Source organism: Aethina tumida, chromosome 1, assembly GCF_024364675.1.
Source record: "Aethina tumida isolate Nest 87 chromosome 1, icAetTumi1.1, whole genome shotgun sequence".
In the NCBI taxonomy this organism is placed as follows: domain Eukaryota; kingdom Metazoa; phylum Arthropoda; class Insecta; order Coleoptera; family Nitidulidae; genus Aethina; species Aethina tumida.
In genome coordinates this window covers 58560981-58583327 of record NC_065435.1, presented here as the reverse complement: position 1 = coordinate 58583327, position 22347 = coordinate 58560981, and the positions used below count along the sequence as shown (strand labels likewise).

Sequence of the window (22347 nt, the reverse complement as noted above, 5' to 3'; positions counted from 1 at the left end):
TAAACGCAGTAAATGAAAATAATAAATATTTAATAGTTATATGTGTAAAAACACGTAAATCCAATTAAAATGAATATAAAACCAACACAACACCTTAAATAAATAATATTAGAATATTTGCTACCAATTAATATAAAAAAGAAACCTTTAAATGTCTCTGAATTCATTCACAAAACTAAAAAGGTGTCAAAATAATAGCCAGAGTTTGAAAAAGGCGTTTATTTTATTAACTCAACATAATACCATTATAAAATTAAAAAAGTAATTATATTCATATTTACACAATTATAAATTTACAATTGAGTTGTTTTAACTTTTACATATATTAAGTCTTAAATAATAAATTCTTCGATAAATTAAGTCTTTATATCTGCTTAAAATAAATAATAAACAAAAACGTTTACACGTTGTAGAGTATTATGAAGTGAAAACTTACGCAAATATATTTTATTTACTTCTTTCATATTTTTTTGCACTTTTAATTAATATAATTTAAACATAATAATTTCCATGTTTACTAAATCCTTAAATGTAAACTTGACTATGTACAACTTTCTTAAACTAAACATAATTTTTAATTTCGGAAATACGCTGGTCGACCCATGCTGTATGTGCTTAATGGAATCCCACCTCCGGACTTATAAATGTCATTCTGGTCGTAGTCCACGTCGTAATAAATGCCACTCTGATTCTAAAATCAAAAGCCGACAATAAATTATTTAACAAATATCATTTAAATAAACATACAGCTATGGATGCGTTGCTTCGACTCTTGGGTCTCGGCACTTGGAAATTTCTGCCAAGCAGATCAGCCTTATCTTCCTCCTCGCTGGAGCTAGAGTTATCCAGGGGTCGCATACCATGGGCACTGGCCACCCTAGAGGCCATTTGTGCCTGCAAATTGAGTCTCGGAAGCGGAACTGGTGGTAAAGTACCATGCAATGAACCATGCTGAAGCGTACCGGTCAAAGAAAGGTTGGGATATCCAAACAACGCCGAAGATGGCCTGGTTGGACCTGTTACGGGTTCCGGCTAAAAATTAAAATTAAGACATACGTACAAAACAGAAAAAAAAAACGGTTTACCGCATAATGATTAGCTTGAGCCATGACATCAGCTATTTGGGCCCAACGTAGTCTATCTTCCAAAGTTAACTGATAAGGAGGAGCTCCTACAACTGGAGTTTTAACAGTATTACTGGCTGTAGCCATGTATCCAAACACAGGACTGCCAACTGCTGCTTTCTGTTCCCTGCTCCATCGGCGGCTGAAAAAATAAGATATTTTGATATGTATTGCAATTAAATATTTTAACCGTGTTTACCTCCACATCACAAGACACACTAGAGTCAGTCCAATAATGATTACAGCAGCTACGCTTGCTCCAATAGCTACTCCCAACACTTCTCCATCCAGTTCACATTGATTTCCGTAGTAATTTCCAGAACACCTGCAAATACCCATCATAATATACGCCCGATTAACAGAATGATATATTTACTTACACGCAAACTTCTTGTCCATTTTGGTACTTGCATTCACCACGATTGTTACAATGCTGAGGTGAACACTGTTCGCAATATCTACCAGCTCTGTGTTTGTTGTCGTACCAAGGATCCTTATAACCGTCAGCACACTCGCATTTAAAGCTACCAAAGATATTTATGCATCTGGCTAAGGCGTGACAATCATGCAATTCCGGCGAAGAACACTCATCCAAATCTACGACAAAAAGTTTAGAAAGTTCTAAGTAATAAATTAATGATTGCGAAATACCTTGTAGATTGGAAATAGAACCTGGTGGGCTGTCTACCCATAATGCACTGTTCCCAACGTTATTGCTCCTTCTTTGTATGACGCCCAATAAATGTTTCTGGATATCAGCTCTTACAGTTGGACGAGCTGTATCAGCATTTTCTTCTAACTGTAATGTCAGATTAACAAACACACCTGCCTGACCTGCCGCTCGTTCACCCCTATAAATGCTGTTCACTTTCGAACCAAGAAATTCGTCGCTAAAAGGTGTCATGGACATCGCAGATTCCAACTGAAATTAAAACGGTGAATAAAATTTAATAATCCGGTAAAGAAAGTTTCTTACAGCTCTTTCGGCTTCATAAGACAACTGATGGTAGCTTTCACTTTCTTTGTCAGAGAGTTCGTTAGCCCATACAACTCTTCGTTCATACAGTCGATCCACTCTTAAAGACAAAAGTACGGATACGATCTTACGACAGGGATCTCTGTGTTTCCTACGGGCGGTTCCTGGTCTGCAGTGACAAGCACTCACTCCTGATTCTGTTCTACAAACTTCATGCTGTGATACATCACAGGTTGTGTCATCTCCCACTATGCAAGTATCAATTCTAAAAGAAAACATTATGAAATCGGGAAATGTTTTTTTTTATTTCAATATTTTCCGTACCTCACTGGTGGTTGACTAGGCCTAGGTCGTCCAAATACTGGTCTTCTTTGAGTAGGTTTAACAGATCCCAAATTAGGTTTAATCTTTTCCGCCTCAACTACAGCATATCCTGTGCCAGACACGTGATTGTTGGAAGGTATGGTGGGTTTCACCATAGATCCTGCAGTTGTCGTTGGTGCAATGTTATCTCCGAACAAGTTCAAATACGTTCGTTTACCGTCAATGGAAACAAAGCCTTCGTCTCCTACGGGACTGGTGATCAAATCCGCGTTAGAACCCACGTGGACGTTTTCGATGTCAACTGGAAAATTATCGTGACGTGAAAAGTGACTTTCTTAAGGCGGAGTATTTTTTATTAACATAGGATCAAAGTATATTGGTAGACTCTTGTGGAAAAATTGAAATGTGTACTGATTTTTTATTGATTAATTACCAAACAAAGACACAGATAGAAATAAGCCACTCACCAGGAATCACGTAAGGCTTCCCTTGTCCGCCAGTTGATCCACCTGGACCCTGTATTGCAGATACCGTAATGTCAAAGATTTCTCCAAGTTGTCCAATTGGAGGTCGTGTAATTATTGGTTGTCTATTAATGCCTCCTGGTTTATATTCAGTGTCATCCAACACGATTCCAGGTCGTGGTCGATAGGGATAATAGGGAAAATCTTGATTAGTTAAAGTTGATGATTGATTATCTGGAATATAATATATTTGAGATTATATTGCTACAAATTAAGACAAATAACTTACTCAGTTGCATTGATGTTTTTGAAATAGTTGATTCTGTACTTTTGATACCCTCAGTAGTACTCGTAACCAAGGGCAATTCCTCAGTAGGAGTGTCAGAAGACATATTCGCTAGTAAATCATGTTTTAAAGTGTGTAACACATCTTCAATTGAAGATTCTAAGAACATCGGCTCTTCTGTTGTTTTAGTTACATTAATTTCGGTTATATTCTCACTATTCCTTGCCAAAGAAGTAGTTTGCATATCTGTTAATACTGAAGTAGGAGCCAACAGCTCAGATAATGTTTGTGTAGTAGACATTTCTAAATCAGTAGAAGATTCACTGGTGCTCGTTGATATTACAGTAGTAGTTTTACTGGTATGTTTATCCATTTTGGATGAACTTTTCTCTTTATTACGTTCAAATGCTGCTGTTTCATTGTCGATTTCCTCCACGGGCATATCAATTTCTTCTGGTAAGTCAGTAGTTACTTCTTGTTCTTCTGTCACAGTAATGTTTTTGTTATCTAACGTCTCTTGACTGGTGGACTGCAATTGTGATCCCAAGTCTAGAGTTAATATGTCATCCACAGGTTTTTCCGAAGTCAAACTGATAAAATCTGATGGTATTGGAGGCATCGGTTTGTAGGGAGGAATAGCTGGCCTTCTTGTTGGTGGTCTGCGAGGCCTAGTCCATGGAGGAATAGTGACTGGTCTGTAGAATCCAGGTCTATTGCCAGACCCTTGTTCTGAGAGAGGTATTGGATTACCAAACGGTTTAACAGGTGATATGTTTGAAGGTGGTACATCAAATGGATACGGGGTGGGAATCCTAGTGGACGTGACAGGCGGCGGCATTTGGCCTAGAGGTGGTGGCGGCAAAGGTGCAGGCACGTCAAAATCTGGCGGGAGAGCTGGAACATCCGTAATTCTCGGCGGTCCTCTGTTGTTTATTCTAGTCGACAACGGTCTCAACGGTCGTCCCATGGCTGGTTGTGTATTGGCCTGCACGTTAACATTGCCGTTGAGTAGTTTCACAATACCAGTGATGATGTCCTGGATGTCGGGATTAGCTTGCCTACCCTTACCCGGTTGGTTCGATAGGGTAACAGTACTCTGCGTTATCGTCGCAGTTGGCGTGGCCGTTGTTTCCTGGGGCTCCTGCAATGACAGTGACCGTGCCTGCGGAGCCCCCTGGCCTTCCCCCGACTGCGGGCCTAACGTTTGTTCCACGCCATTTGATAAGAGATGTTTATCCTGAAAAGAATATATATTAATCAATACTGTCTACAATTTCTAAGCATATCAATAATACTGAATGTAGTTTTACATATTTATTATGTTATATTTTTAATTAACATAAAAGAAAAACATATTTTGATCAATAGTTTAAGATTTCGTTTTTTCTCTTTATAGCAAGAAATAATAAAGAGTTGAAGTGATGATTTAAACTGTTTAGATTTTTACATAATGTATAAAAAAACAAAAACTAGTTCTGGTTTTATATTTTAGGGCAGGTAACCCAGGACACTGTAATTAAGTATGTAAGTGATAATAATAATAACAGCAACAATTAGCAAAACTTTCAGGCCAACTGTTTAGTTTCCTGAATTTTTTTTCAAATAAATGTTAGAAATCATACCGTTTTTGAGGGCTGTATAACATTGTATCTCCCACTTAATTCTACGTCATTACTGTCAAAGGAGTCCTCCACATTTTTGAATGCCAAAAGTCCTTCCAATCCGGAGGTCCTGGACAAAATGGGATCAGCAACGGCGGATCGTTCCACTCTATTTTCTATAGTGCGACTAGTTACAATTTGACTAGTTATCGTTGAGGTTAATAAACTGTCTTTCGTTGTCTTAATATCACCAGGTGCAGATGTTTTGGTTCCTGTACTCAGATCGTCCATTACATCCTCGCCATACGCCGAGTTCGGCGATATAAATGAATTCGAATAAATGTCTTCGGCCCCTGAAATAAAAACATTTATTTTTATTTGCTGAGTAATCATCATTGGATTTATAGCATGATCCGTGAGGAATGTATTGAGTATTATAACAATGTGACAGGTATTAGATGTTATTTAATTGTGAAATATTCAGTAATTAATAGTAATATAGCTCTGGTATTCAATTTCTGGGGAGGGAATTTTAATCCGTTAAAATACCGATACGGGAGCATACCTTAGTGTTAAATATGTAAGATTATGTATTTATTAATCTTGTTATGGTCGGTGCATCCGTTAATCTAACCCACAACAATGTTTTACTTGGAGTTCGGTTCATGGAACAGAGGAAAAATATAGATATCTGTATTAATTAAAATTGATTAAAATATTCCATAAAATCGTGAAACAGATAGAAATGTCAAAAATTCGAGCTTACTGTATTTTATATATTATAGTTCATAAATATGCAAAAAAGCTAATAACCGTACATTAAATGAACGATGTATTTTAAATTTTATTATATTCGAATTTAGTCTAATTTTTTTTTTTAATATTTGACCGGACTACAATGAAGGAACAAAATTCAATTTTATTATTAATACAATTATATTCGTAATTGTAGAAATAATAAGTATAACTTATTCAAATAAGTTTCAAAATAAGTCTGTACAAAATTTAAAATTAAACATTTTTTAATATGTTTTTTATCATTTTATCATTTTTTGCTGTTTTTTTTCATACATTTTAAAAACGCACATATTAGTCTAATTTAGTTGGTCAAAGAAATAGTACATTCAAATATATTTAACTTTTATAACACTTTTTACAGTAGTGTAAGGATTTATTCTTAGTAGAATTTATATTATTTTATTGAATAACTTTTCAGTGGGAAAGAAACATTGCATTCCAGGGACAAGGGAAATAATAATTAACATAAAAAATAAGGCCTAAATATTGCTGATACATGTAAATGCTTAAAACGCTCCCGAAAAAATAATTTATAAAGTTGTTAACAAATATGAAACTACACGCCCATTGGAAAATTTAATAATAAAACGTCTTAATAAAAAAAGAGACAAATTAGAAGAATCAGTAACTGAAATCCTGGAAAAATGAAATAATTGAATTGAATGAACAAAACTAGTAATTATGTATTTCGGTAATCGTCGGTATCAGAAAAGAATATTCGAACCAGATTAAAGTTTGCACATAAATATATTAATTACCCTCCAGAATTTTGACGAAGAGTACTTAAAAGTGATTAATCCAAGTTCAATAGAATAGGATCAGATGGTAAACAATACGTTCATCGTCCACTAAATAAAAGTTTGAATCTTGATGAAACAACAATAATTTATCAGTAACTTGGATTTTTATGTATGATAATGGTACGAGGGATACATCCAATGTAAAATCCAGCATAAAATCCGGATCTAAATCCAATTGAAAACTTATGGAACAACAAAGAGTCTCCATTAAAACTAAAAACACCATCAAATAAATTGTGGTTATTAATTAAAAGTTCTGGAATTTAATTTCAAACGACAGTTGCCGATATCTCCTTGAATTTGTGCCTCACCGTTTACAGGTGATTATAATGAACAAAGGGTACCCAACAATTTTTTTAAGTTATGTATAAATTATTTAACAATAATATATTTGTTAAATGCGAGTCATTTATGTGATCAACTACATTGCAGATTTATATTATTTAAGATTTAATTTACGTAGAAATTATTTTGATTTAGGTTCAAAATGAATAGTTGTAGAAAAACGTAGTATAATTATTTCAAATTAAATATAGGAAACTAAGAATAATTAATTAAATTCCAATAAAATAATTAATTTTAATTATAATTTAATGAGATTAGCACACCTAATTCTCTTTTTACACGAATTTGATTTAACGCTGTTAAAACAAAGAAAAAAATTCTCTTTGTACACGAAGTGTTTTGTTTTAACACGATTTTCAGTATTATAGGAATTTTTATATTAATGAATTTCAGATATTATTTTCGTTTTCTCAAAGTACAATTTATTTTTTATAATATAATTAATGAATTAAAATGTGTGAGCACGAATATGTGAACTGTAACAAAAATTTTTTAATATTGTTTACACCTAATTCTCTTTTTTCACGAATTTTTTGGGAATATATCTATTATCATCTTTATTTTCTGGCACTGAATCCGATATCTTAAATCTTAAAAAAAAAACATAAAAAAGTTACATCTAATCTAAATTTAATTTGTCGTTTAAAATAATATTAACGGATTTCACATAAATATTCCAAGATTGAATAACAGTAAATTCATAACACAAATATTTAAATAAAATTAAAATAAATATGATAATTATCTTGAATGTTTTATTAATAAAAGCATAACCAACAAACAATAAAAGAAGATGCACTTATTTACAACGTATTGCAAATTTACTTTCTTTTTTAATATAAATAAAAATATTTACAGTTATTTCCAGAACAAATAAGAATTAATTGAATAAATTAAAAAGTTTGTTTCAAGTACCGTTCAATCCGTTATATCGCCAGGGGCGTGCCATTTCATCGTTCCTATCGAGCCTACAAGCATATTTTGAATATTTTTTACATATATTGCGCAATTATCTTCTTATGTTGACCAACGTAACCTCGAGCCGTGTTACCACGAAACTATTCGGTTTCAATTAGCCGAGAAAAAATTTACACCTAGTTGTAAATGGAGTGTTGACCGGCAAAAAATTAATCACTCTATTTACTGAACGCGTTGTCCAGTGGTCCGGCCGGGATCTCAATATAATAATAACAATAATGGCGTTCCCTGGTGAATCGCGTCGTTAGATGGAGCCGATTGTGGAAGGTGTCGGCTCATCGTTTCCAGAAAAAGCGTCGGAATCCGTAATGCAACGGTCAACAGCGGCAATTAAACGAAGACACCAATCGACATTGGTCTCACGTATTTTGAGTGACCCGTCGATATCCTTGGGATAGGCTCGTACACGATCGCTTGTGACCCGCGTGCCTCATAGCGGTGGAACAACCTCATTTTCCTACGCTCACGGGCCCCCGATAATGAATGAATCGGTAATAATCTGATGCAGTCCCAGTCTATTGTTGTCCTCGGATTTTCTCCACGATTGTCCATATAAAATTTCTAATCCGTATTCTTTTGTACACTCCACGAACGTGCTATTTACATACATAAGTCAATATAATGGATTTCCTTTTTCATAAATAAGGAAATTATCATCAATTACCGCCTTGGTGCACCGTCTCATCGTTCAGTCTATCTGTTTTAATTGACTCGAATCTCACACAAATCCCATGACTGTATGACTGTTTCATTTCTTGAATGAGGGGTATTTTACATAAATTATTGTTCTAAAGTGCCTTTTAAATTGCATGTTTATAGTTGGGTTTGGTGAAACAGGAATTTAAATTGCGCATTCCGAAATTTCGAACATAATAAAAGAAAATGAGCAGCAATCACTTGGCTTTTTTTCGGTGTCTAAAATAATTTTTATTGGTATTTGTAGAAAGTGAAAAGTCTAAGAAATATCATGTTTTATTTTATCCTTTAAATTCCTTGTAAATTTTGAAATGTATGGATTGATTTGACAAGCTAACATCGAGTCAGTTATGATACATTTTGACTCTTAAAATTCCGTCGTCGCTGCTGTTGTTACCGATTTTCGTCATCTTTTCCTATTCATAACCTACACTATCCTGAACAGTGTTATAAATGTGAGAATTGACACTAATCGACGTGAAGTGGAGTCTCATTCAATATGTATTATCATCATTTTTAAAGTGTACTGTTATCTTTTTCTCGAGTCAAAAAACGATGAAAATTGATTAGGAATTTTTTGTAAAAAAATAAGTTCTACAGTTTTAATTTCATAAAAAATAGCCTCTGTCTATGATAGTTAAAAAAACACATTTTTCTAATAAAATTTTGTGTCGATTTCCGATCAACTAAGCTAAGTAAATCTTACAATAAAATGGAATACAATTTCGCAAACTGTGAACAAAAAAAAATCAACTTACATGTCTCATTGGGTACGAATTAAACTATGGGAATTTTGAATATCTGTGTGAAATAGTATGACATCTAATTTTTTTACATTTTATTCCATGCTTTACTTGATCAGAAGGAATAAATTTATTAGGAAAAATATATCATTATTAGCAATATTAATATTTGTTTTTTAAATTTGATTAAATAAACTCATATTCAGTGTCAGAATTTATTTTTTTCTAATAATTCAAAAAAAGTATTTTGATCCTCCAAAAGCTTTAATTTCCTTTAAAAGAAGTATTTTTTAATTTCATATTACATATTAGAAGTTAATAAAACATATTTTTCTAACGAAATTTTGTTTTCCTATTAATTAAAATAAGTAAATCATAGAATAAAATGTGACATAGCTTCGCAATCCGTTTAATGCTTATTAAAATATTTTTAAAGGTGTGCAACTAAATGGTATTATTAACAAACAACGCAAAAATTCGATTTACCTGTCTCGTTGGGTAATAATTAATCTAATTTTGAATACTTGTGTGAAGCAGCATGACATCTAACTTTTTGACTTTTTATTCCATGGCTACTTGATCAGAAGAAATAAATTCATTAAAAAAAATATATTATTAATAACTATATTAATATTTGTTTTCTAAATTTGGTTTCTACCTATTTTAAACAATTTCATATTCAGTAGCAGCATTTATTTTTTTCTAATATAAAAATGATTTATCAATTTTTCTCAATTTTTTACCATAAAAATATTATAGGAGACATTTCATTGGTGTGATATAGAAAACATATATTTATGGCACGTATACAACTTTTTATTCTGTATCTGTTGAATCGAATTATAAATAAAAAAATAAAAAATCGAATTATAAATAAAGAAGTCAGTTACCATCTTAAATCGACAATGTATTTAATTATTACAGGTGTATCCGAACAGTAACTGCGCAGAAACTAAAAAACTATATAAAAGTATTTTGATCCTCCAAAAGCTTTAACATTCTTTAAAAGGTGTATTTATTAACTTTCTTATTATAAATCTATGACAAAAAAAACATTTTTCTAATGAAATTTGATGAAGTTACGTAAATCATAGAATAAAATGTGAAATAGTTTTGCAATTTGTTTAATTCTTATTAATATATTTCTAAACGTGTGCAACAAAATAGTGTCATTAATGGACAAAAAAAATTAGCTTACATGTCTCATTGGGTACGAATTAAACTAAACTTTTTGACATTTAATCCATGGTTTACTTGATCAGAAGGAATAAATTCACATAAGATATATAATTAATAATAATAATATTATTATTATTATTATTTATTATTTTGTTTTTATTAAAAAAATGATTTACAATTTGTATAATTTCATTAAGATTTAGACAACATATTTTTATGGAATGTATACAGCTTTTTATTCTCTATCTGTTGAGTTACTATTCACTAAAATTGAATTATGAATGAAAAAATCACAAGGATGTTTCCATCTTAAATTGATATTGTATTGAATTATTATTCGATTATTTATATTACTTTTTAACATTTTAGTTCATGGTTTACTTGATCAAAAGGAATAAATTTATTAGAAAAAATATATGTTATTAATATCAATAATAATATTTCTTTATCAAATTTGATTTGTACCCTTTTCCTTGTCATATTCAGTGGTAGAATTTATTATTTTTTAATAAAAAATTACCTTATCAATTTTTCTCAATTTCCTATCGTAAAAGTGTTTTAGTAGACACTAAACTTGATATAGAAAACATATTTTTATGGCATGCATATGGCTTTTTATTCCGTGTCTATTAAATTACTACTTACTAAAATCGAATTGTAGATAAACAAGTCGCAAGGATGTTTTCTTCTTATTCATCATTGTATTTAATTAATATTGGATTATTTATTTACTAGTAACAGTATAAAAACAATTACTGTATAAAAATTAAAAAATTATAATTATATAAAAGTTTTTTATCAATAAATTCCCCATTCAATATGGAACTATTCCTAATATGAAATATCCTATTTTTTTCAAAAGCTTTTTAAATCCAAATCATAAAATATACTGTAAAATTTAAAACAGGAATTAATTCAGATCTCTAATATTTATCGCAAAACTGTTTTCACATATGGTAAATACGTTGGTACCGTTATTTGTGTAAATCGTATTTTGTCTATAGATATTTAAATTATAATTTCCTTTATAATATCCATTTATATCTGCGACTTACCGGTGAGTGGCGATTATAATATAAAGGAAATTACCATAGTCAAATTTGTTCACGTACATTTTTTTAATATTAACAAACAGGTAACAATAGACCACATTTTTCACATGTTAAATAATCCTCAGCAAACAAGTTAATGGCACGATGTGAAATATTAAATGAAATTCATATTATACCGATAATCACACATTTAAATTTAATAACAATATCAAAACGGTGAACATTTACAGTTCCGATCGTTAATGTAAGAATGATTCGAGAATGAATTTAAACAGCCCGTTGTGTGCAGCTACGCGATGATGTATTAATGGTGAACCAATTTCCTCCTTCTTTGCCAGATTAGAAATAAGTGTTCGTTTTATTAATAATTATTTTTTTATCGATTACGGTCATAAAGTGTAATGGAAGTCATCATCGCCCGTTTTATCGTCCGCGTTTCGTCTTTCCCTCCGTAATTACGTAGTACAGTGATTTTTTTTTAAACAAATTATAATTTCTGGCGGCACCCCAAAATAAAAAATGGATTTAAAGGGATTATTTTGAGCATCTGGCAAATGCATTCGCAGTGATAATGAACCGGAGGGATGGCGCCATTCACGGACCTACATCAGTGGGATTAGTTTTAACGTTGATGTCACAAGAAAGCCCCATAAATAATGAACTATGTAACTTTGGTTCATTTATTCGTCATTGTTTACGAATTTAAGCAGTCGGGTGTCTTGAGCGCAATAATCAGAACATGTGGAATTTTTACGTCAAGTCGAGGATTAATTGGACAATAAACAAATTGTCCCCGTTCCGCTGCCGCGTGAACAATTTTTTTTTTTTTTCACGAATTAAGTATAAATATATCTAATTATGCATTTAATTTAACGAGCACAGTCATATTTTGACGTGTAGGTGTGTTTGCCATTAAATCGTCGGCTGATACTTCATTACTGTGCGACCCACTTTCCAACAATAAAGTTTCTTTAAATCATAAGCGCAAACCATATTTGCGTTCTAATGAAAGTAACTAAAACCATAATTAGCTCCGGACACATGTTCAAAATGTTCCGTACACCGTACTAATCCTCTTTATTTGATTTAATTAGGAACCGTTTCAGTTTTGGACCGTCATTTTTGTTGAAAATTTGTTCGGAATTTGAACTTTGAGGTTTTGGCGCTGCACTATTTTTGATTGTAAATGTAACATTAACTTTCTCTGTGCGAGCATAAATTCCTTAATTGACATTTTAAACAATGTCGAATTCTGATTTATATTCTGTCTGGATTTTCCTTACGTGTGATCTACAAATAAAGGAATTTATTTCGAGGACAAATAATATTTGGGTTAAATTTGAATAATTGGATATTTCAATAATTTCAGTTGTATCTTGTGAGTGAATCAAGATTCCGTTAAATTTTGTGTTTTAATTTATATATTTTATAAAATAACAGTATTTTTAATTATACGAGTATACATAGTTAAATAGCAGAGATTAGGAAAAGGCGGAACGTGCTGTGTGTTGACCTTTCTAAAAATTAAATATGTCTTCTCAAGTAAAATTTGCTAATTACTAAAATATCATATAGTACTCCATTATTTATTTTTAGTACTAATTTATTTGTTTACATCAATAGAAATTAATATAATATAATATTGTTAATATATGATATATGTATTGGTGGGCCAAAAAAAAATCGACTTTTTTTAACGACACTGAAAAGTTGGTTCCTAGACACCTTTAGAAACTGCTTTTCAAAGATGAGTTCTTAATTTTAATAGGAAGGTCCTCCTCATCTCAGTTTTCCATTTTTTCTTCAGTTCCATGTGGCAAAATCCATATCTCGTCATTACTTGATCGTACAAAAAAAATCTGTTTACATTTTTTGTGGAAAACTGAACGCTCTACAAAAAAGGTATGTTACTATTATTTCATAACTCTAACCGTTTAGAAAATATCAGAGGTCAAAGTTTGAGGAATTTCTTTTTTACTACTAATCATAGATAAGTCAATATTATAAAATGTCCAACATATATTTTTATAAGAAATTAAAAAAGGTCTCGTGTAACACAAAAAATCGTAGAAAAATTTTTAAAAGAATATTAAATATTTGAGTTTTTTATTAATTAAGATGTCAGGAACAATATAAGGCGAAACTCGTTGCCCTTTTTACAAGTTCACAATGTTCGTCCAAGTAATTAATATTCGTGGGTTCATGTGTATTTTTTATGTATGTGAACATGCTCAAAAAAAAATGATGCTAGTTAATTGTACAAGCAACTAAAAGCAGTTCTGCATTCTTTGATGTTAGTAATATCTGTTTACACCAGTTCTGGATTTTAGTGCCATTACGAAAGCACTAATATCTAGTAGGAAATTGTACGAGTTGCGGACACCTCGTAACCTTGTATTTAAAGTTGATGATCATACCGGATTTTCATTAAATAAACTCTTTTAAATTAAACATGTGTTTTTAGATAACTTTATGAATAGTAATTATCTCATCCATCAAAACACTGCTTAACTTCAATGTTCAAAATTCTTCTAAATTCTCTGTTTATCACTTTAAGTAATCTATTATAATTTTTTATTCACACAAAGCAGTGTTCATCATTATAGCAGATTTTAAAAATGTTAAATATTGTAGGTATTTAACTCGTTTATTTAATATGAACTGTTAAAATATAATAATATTAATTGAACTTTGTTGTCATACTAGATTCTTATTTTACAAAATATTATTATTCGCGGTTCGATATAAATATACCATTTTCAAAAAGTTGGTGATGATTAAATCTGTGTTATTTAATTTAAACATTAACACTTTGTATAATATCCTTCTTGTTTTATAATTTGTGGTATAGACTGTCCCATTTTCCCTAAGTCTGGGGTCAAACGTACCCCATACACAATTTTACCCTCATAGTCCTTGAAAGAATTTTTTTCACACCTACCACTTGATCACTTTTTCTAATTTTTTTACAATAATAACAGAAAAACTAACAAACATTATAGATACTGGCATCCCACTCAAATATACACAACAAAACTTATATGAAATCACCTAGTAATTACGACAAACGGTGTTCCATTGAGAAAAAAGTGTTTTTAAAATAAAAAGTTGTTTATCTAAAACAATTTCACTATAAAATTATAATCAAAATCATTAATACAAATTTTAAGTTGTTCTGTGTTGCCAGGGATATTTTGACCAGCTCTAATTCTTCTTCAAATGTTATACAATAAGTGCTCAATGGGATTAAGATCCAATGAACAAAAAGTCCACTCTAATTCGGTCACTCCTTCCATTTCCAAACAATTTTTGGCAACTCTGCTGGTATGTGGAGGGAGGAGCATTATCTTGCATAAATAGGAAAGAATCCCCGAACTCTCCTCTACAGAGACTTACTACAGGTTATAACACTAAATCCACTTACCATTAACTGGTTAGTAATTGTCTATTGGGAATCAAAGAAGACTTTTCACAAATCATAATGCCACCTCAAAACGGGAGGTGATATTGTGGGATTTCTATTTGCTACTTAAACAGAAAACTGTTCTGGCCTTTTGTGGTGCCTCCTCTACGACTTTTCTTGGGCCTATTTTTTAAAGTTCCCAATTCCAGAAACCTTGAATAGGTTTTCGAAACTACGCCCCATGTGACAGAGCAATAATTCTTCCCCTCTGGACTTCTGATAAACCCACATAAGGTATTTTAAATAAAATTTTCAAAACTTTCCAACTACTATTATACATGAGAACAGTGAAATTGATACTGCAGGAACAAATCTTTCCACACATTTAGATTTTTTTATCAAATGAACATTCGCTTTTTATTGAAGAAGAAGATTCACGCCTCAATAATTTAAAGCATGAATTTATGAATTATAATTTGTACAATAAATCTTCTTATAAAATACGAATACTTATGGCGTACATAAAAATAATTATGGACTGGAGATATCTTATTAAATATTGAAAGTATTTTTAACTACGACATACAATAGGATCGAACACAATCAAAATGGAAATATATTCATTTAACAAAACGCTTATTTGCATGTATGTATCATTAAAACCATTACACCAGTCCCTTAAACACATTATCTGGTGGATACGCCGTTTTACTGTTAGATTTCAATGCATACGTCGAACCAACTTACTCATTGTGAAGGTTATGTTTGAAATACGCCATCAGAGTACTATAGAATACATTGACTTTGAATGTTTAATCTTCGAAACGTACAGTGAACTTTTCGATACGGGATGAACGGCTGAAATAATCGAAATCGTATTCTTGTTAAACGTTCTATCGTTAAATTATGTGGGGTTTTTTTAGCATTTTTGGCACCCACATAGATTGGATTTTTCCTTTGCGCAATACGTACAGTAGCAACATAAAGTAGTTCGTTGGCAAATGAATTACAAAACAACAACTTGCCTGTTTGTGTCCATAAAAAACAAACCTTTATTTTATCACGCATTGTTGTTTAACATTGCATTACAAGAGAACAATTTGATCTTATTGGAATTGTAGTGGTTTTATAAACGAAAAAAAAAAAAAGAATTAGATGAACAGCGAGTCAATGTCCGAAGAAAATTACGTCTGTACTAAAGCGCACACGCCTAGCTGAATGCTTTAATATTGACGGTGATTGATTTACCTCTGGCTATCCGAAGTGTTCGACACTACAAAAGTTTACCTGGCTGATATGTCAAAACGATTCCAATACAATGCTACATATCCGCAATTATTGAAATGGTTGAGTGGATAATTAAATCAAGTGAAATACGACGTTTCTAATTGTCTGTTTCAAAACTATGGATGATCAGATTTGAAATGTCAATCATTCCCGTTAAGTTTTTGTTGTCAGGTTTAAAGTTCTGTAAGATTTCGGTTGAAAAATTACATACACGAATGTTGTGAGACTCTTCAGTATTAAAAAATTTAATATGTTGTGCTGTTTGAAGTGTTCATAATTTTTAATATATTTAATGCGTAAAAGCCACACAACATTGTGTTCGTTAATTAATATTAAACATAATGATTACATTTTAGAATGGGAGCGTTTCAATTTAAAATGACAAATTGTGAAATAATCAAATTATACAAGTTTTATATTTCCAATCGTCATAACGCATCAGCGGCTATAGATTTAATTTCGCAGCATAAACAAATATTTAACAATAATACGTGTTTAATCTTCATTTTTCGTGCCATGCGTTATATTTTGCTATCTTTCATTTACGATTAATTTTACTGACAATGTTCATCACTTCATCATACATAACTTTATTTTAATAATTAACAGTTCAAAAGATAGACAATGGAGAGTTCTATGCATTCCATGTTTATTTATATATTGATTAGAGTATTTTTATAAAAATTGTTCTACAACCACATTTTTCATTTTCCTAAGCAGGTACATACCAAATTTTACAAAATGTAGAACATAATTAATAAAAAATTGGTCACATTCCTCCACATGCATTTGTTTCTCTATCAAATAACTGTAAATTAAAATGTAAAAAATATTTGCAAATATTATATATGTAGTAACTGAACATGTTTGGTTTCATAACCAGTACAATTCTCAATGTTAACAAGAGGCACAAATTCAATTTTGTATGTTAAACTGTCTTCACTAATGACACCACTCAATTACACACTTTATTTTAACAAGCATTAAAATAATTGTGATTAACTAATATAGTCACTATTCAGATTCACAGATATTTTTGATATATATTCCATGGTTTACTTAATTAGAAGAAATAAATTCAAGAGTACGATTTTGAAACTTTGCAACTTATTAACATAATACATCGAGTTTCGTACACCACCTATTATTTAAAAAAAAATCCACAAAGTATATTACAAACTGTTTCTACAAGAGGTTTTGTTTTTCTATTAAAATGTTTTATGACAAACATACCAATTCAGCTAAATTAGTAAAACAGGTTAAACGTTTCGTTAGAACTAAATTAAAAATTTCATTTTCGTGATGGGTGTGCTCAAGCGGTTTTGTGAAGGTTGGAGTTAAAACAGGATAGTCGAAAGTAAAGGTGTATCTAATACATCAAATTTCCAAATGTTACAACGGTACTTGAAAACTAGTGACCATACCAGAAGACCAAGACAGGACACTTCCTGTCCAAGATCGTTTTTTGAAGCTTTCAACATTAAGACAACGGTTTACAACCACAAGAATGTTACAGGCGCAGTTATAATTCATAGAAAGTGTTCGAATAAGTAATTGTCGAATCACTACGTCTTACAACCCCTGGTTTCTATTCGTAGCCCGACATTAACTGTGTATCATCGAGGAATCCGCCTACATTTTGATAGAAGAGGATTGAGAACCGGTATTACCGATGAATCACTTAATACCACCTTATTTGGTGGAGGCACAATTTTGGTGTGGGGATGCATTTCGTTAACATAATGTACCGACTTAATTATGTTAAATAATGGCAATTTTAATGCTGAACGTTACATTTTAAACATTCTTGAAGAGTATGTCGTCCCATATACTCCTTATATTGGTCCAAATTTTTTACCAATGCAAGATAATGCTTTGACCATACACTGTTGATGTGTATGGTCCATTGGAATTGATACTACAGCTTAGCCCGCCTAGAGCCCTTATACCCATCTAACATATATGAGACTAGCTTGGGATATGATTAAGGGACCATGCAAACTGTACCAAAAACTTGAAATTCTTATCGAAATGTGACTAAATCTGGATCAAAACAAAATTTATAACTTATTTTGAGTATGAGGTTGTAATTCGAAATAGAAATGGAACCAAATATTAAATTTTTTAGAATAAAATTATTTTTATATTTTTTTAAGACAATTCGAAAGAAAACACATTATCATTAATTTATATTTTCCATTTTCAGAAAAATTAAATCATGATCATTATTATTGCTTAATTATTTGGAGTAGTGTATATTTATATAGTAGGAAAAGCATGACATGCATGACAGAGAGAGTAGAAGTCTGTCTCATAGAGGAAGACTTACTCTCTCTATTGTACATGATATCTCTTTCAGGATTCAGATGGATCAAACTCTTTTCGTACTGTCTATGAAATTTTGTATAGGATGATGTTACTCATAACTTGTACCGCATGCCAAAGTATTGAAGAAGTAATCAAAAAGACTTACTCACTAAACCTAACACCACGCTATCTCATATTAAGCTGACTGTTTAGGATATCTTTAAGATGAAGAAAATTACCAATACAGCTCAGGATCCGACACTGATAGGTGTAATACGTAAACCATATAGACCCAAAATAAATATGTAAATATACACAGAACTACTATGAAATATAAGACTATAGTTTTTGGTGCAATATTCCATGCTACTCCTGAATCACAATATACATATTCAAGGAAAACATCATCACTAGAGGGTTAGACATTTGAATGGGTGAAAAAATTCACAAAGAATATGCTCTTATCAATTTATCAATTTTTATCATTTTTTAACTATAACAAATGCATGTTACATATCCAAAAACCACACGAAATATGAAATTTCCTAAATTTAATAATTTTATACCTCGACCAAAAAATTACAAAATACATTAAACATGATAATTCGTTTAAAAACTTTATTTAATGATAATACTACTCGTATTGCTCTCTCATCTTATGCAGCAGTTGTTAAATTGTCGTTGCAGAAACATTACACGCAAACAAGTCCGTACGCAGTGATTAATGCAGCGCGTAAGGTTAATTCTCGCCGTCAAAGATGCGGAAATGTTCGTGGTCCGCTCCAGAAGCGCTCGGTGAACAGTCATTAACGGTCACTTAATTAATAATTAGAAAACGAATCATGTTAACGAGATTCACTATTAATCACTAAATGTTCCAATGCGTATTCCTCGACCAATTAATTTTAATTTTATGGTACAGGGATGCCCCTATTTTCCAACGGGCTTTGCAATATGCCATTAAAAAAAAATGTGGTTTTAAATTTTCATTCTTCGCAGATACATCAATCAATTTTCTATCAGTTTGTGAATTAGTAAATTGATAATTGCATCTCAGGAAAGTCCATTTTAAATCAGTATAATAAATTCGATTAGTTAAATCGAGCAGTCATGCACTATTAAATTTAAAAAGTCCTGTTAAGTTGCAATACGATAATTATTAATAATAGTCATTAAGTTGACTTGATTCGTGTTATTCGCCAGATCTGGATCCATAGGCATTTTGTGTTCCGGTAAAAAATTAATCACGGTTAGCAGGAATTGTTATTCTGTGGGTCTGAATAATTTAAGGATGTTACGAAATAATATGTCCGGTTCAGTTTATTATTTGTCAATCTTGATCTAGAGAAATTTTGATGTCCATGAGTCAGCTGCTTTCTTGGACTTTCATATGAGACATGTATTGTATATTGTAATATTTTTTTTTTACTTTTAAAATGTAGTGTAGCATAAAATTATGATAATTTTCGTCATATTTGTGAACTATACAAACACGAACGATTTAAATGCCCATAATAGAGTTTAAAAAAGTAACAAAAGGACGTTTTCAAATTTATTGGACGTAAAACTATAAGCCTCCCACATTTTGTTTTCTTATTAGAAAAAAAATCTTATTTGACTCAACCGTCATTTAAAAAAGGGTAAAAGTAATAGAAACTACCATGGATTTCATTATTTGGACACAATTAGCAATTTTGCTTTGCTTGGTTACCCCACAAATGAAGAGAAAGTACTCGCAACGTTATTCCAGTCACATGCAGTTTTCTAATATTTCACCAATTTGAAACAATCATAAACCAAATCAATTTACAATTTTTGAAACCCGCAAATCTGACCATTGCCACGGCGAAGGTTTCGAGATTTGACCGGCCAACTATAATCAAGGTCAATCAATCGTACCTTCGACAAGGTTGCGGTCGTACCGGGTCAGATTCCAATATTACAAGATAAATAAAACTGATGTCCTTACCAATTGCGGATGCGAAAAGAAGCCAAAGCAGCGCCACATGTACACTGCAACTGGTAATTGAAACAGCCATGTTGTCACAGGTCAATCACACTCATCAAGCCGGCAAATCTTGTCTATAAATTTGAATGCCAATGAGCCTGGTACTTTGCTATACCATCCTCCGGAATAGATTTTGATGTACCAAGTTGTTTGCACTATCTGATTAAGATTGTTTAGTTTAATTTTAACGAACACCAGCACTGTTTTTCCTATTTGCAGATTTTCAGAACACTGTATCACTGTAAATTTTCATGGTAAACCGTTGAATAACGTTTTCCAGCATTAAAATCCAATTAACGTTAAAAGAGGCCGAACGTGAGATGAGAACTTTTTTAATTTACAGTACGTGGTTGATTATTTGGGTCACCCAAATGCAGCATCAAACCGAAATTCCTGGTACCACTGGCTCCACACAAAAATCAAAATTGAACTGCTAATTCACATTTTCACAAACTGCAAAAACTGTCGATAAGTCTATCAGTCGAATATATTTAAATCGAGAGCGCACACTACGACGATGACAAACCTCGATGTTTCTTGAGCGGACTGGTCGCGTAACGGGACAAAGAGATGTTCTACCTGAGTATACAGGTATTTGACTTCATTTACCAACAGGTGGGGTGCCCACTAAGAACTCGGCTTGCACAGTTTTATTTGGACTGTACTCGGAAAGAATGTGAACCAATTCGAAATGATCGTCGAAGACCCCGATCAAGAGTGTGTTTTTACATGGTTTGGATTGGTGCAATGCATAATTTTACATGTGAATTATGTCAATGGTTGTTTTGGAATCGTGTCAACTGAGCAGTATCTATCTTTATGCCCCTATAATGGATTATCGCTGAGCGAAAGCATTATTTCAAAATTTTGTTTACTCAATGATGTCCATGCACGTTTGGTAATTATGGAAATCTGTTCATGCATGTATCAGATTGATGATAATTTTTCACAAAATATTTAAACATTACAAATATATTCTGAGATTTTAACCGATTTCTATGTAATTAAAAAATAATTTTCTGACACTTCTTAAACTTCTTTTTACAAATTGGAAAAAGCAAGATAATGAAAAAATGTTAACAAATATTTTATTTGACTAATGGCTGATTCTTTAGAATTGGAAATATTTATAATATTATTGTTATAATTTTTTATTTCAAAATATAATAATATAATATTAAATTAACTTTATTTGATTTTTATCATTCCATTCGAAACAAAGTCTTAGAGGTTATTTCATTTAAAGTTATAACACACAGTACACTATTAAGTGTCTTCCAATTATTATACAGATGGAGATGAAATCTTCAATCCTAAAGGTGTAAATTATATGGTTGTGTTAATGAAAAATACAATTCAATGTAAATTAATATTTCTTTCATTTTTAGTTGTCTGTGTTGGTTAACAGTTTAGATTGGACCTGAATGCTAGAGAGAAATTATACATCTATCCCTTTGGTTATAAATTTATTTGTTTTTTAACCATCTTGTGTTAAATTGGAATACTTGATTTCTTTAAACTTTAAAAGTACTTGGTATTTTGAAATATACATAATATATAATATGTTTTTTATATTTTCTTTTTTTTTTTGTTCTATATAAAATATGCCTCACTAAACTCAAACTTCACGAACCACCACTGCTCTGTACTAATTCTTTATTTATTAACCTCAGTTAATTTGTCTAAGAAATACAAAGTTTCAAATCTGTCATTTGAAGCACTTTTCTGTAGTCTAGTTGTAGTGTAATACATAATTCTGTTACAAGAAAATTAGTTAAAATATTAATTGTTATTAATATATACAGAAGAGTACCTGCCAATATTTGTAAGTTATATTTATAACAAAATATAAATAAAAAAAATACATACTCCAGCATTGTTTGTTATAAAATTATTTATATTTAATTATGTTTAAAATGGGAGAATATAAATATTTGTTTTTTGTACTATTAAAATGTACATTTGCCTTTAATGCT

General features: G+C 31.3%; 1 protein-coding gene across 1 annotated transcript; it reads right to left on the bottom strand.

The window, feature by feature from the left end:
• Nucleotides 1–303: 303 nt before the first annotated feature.
• Nucleotides 304–20888, bottom strand: LOC109602184 (uncharacterized). The gene is made up of 12 exons (XM_020018513.2): nt 20333–20888; nt 4797–5128; nt 3178–4411; nt 2892–3122; nt 2425–2725; nt 2101–2365; nt 1776–2046; nt 1505–1721; nt 1324–1449; nt 1086–1266; nt 748–1032; nt 304–691 (listed from the first exon to the last, which is right to left on the bottom strand). The coding sequence occupies exons 1-12, from the start codon at nt 20400–20402 to the stop codon at nt 575–577; spliced, it is 3630 nt and encodes a 1209-aa protein (XP_019874072.2). The 5' UTR covers nt 20403–20888; the 3' UTR covers nt 304–574.
• Nucleotides 20889–22347: the final 1459 nt, after the last annotated feature.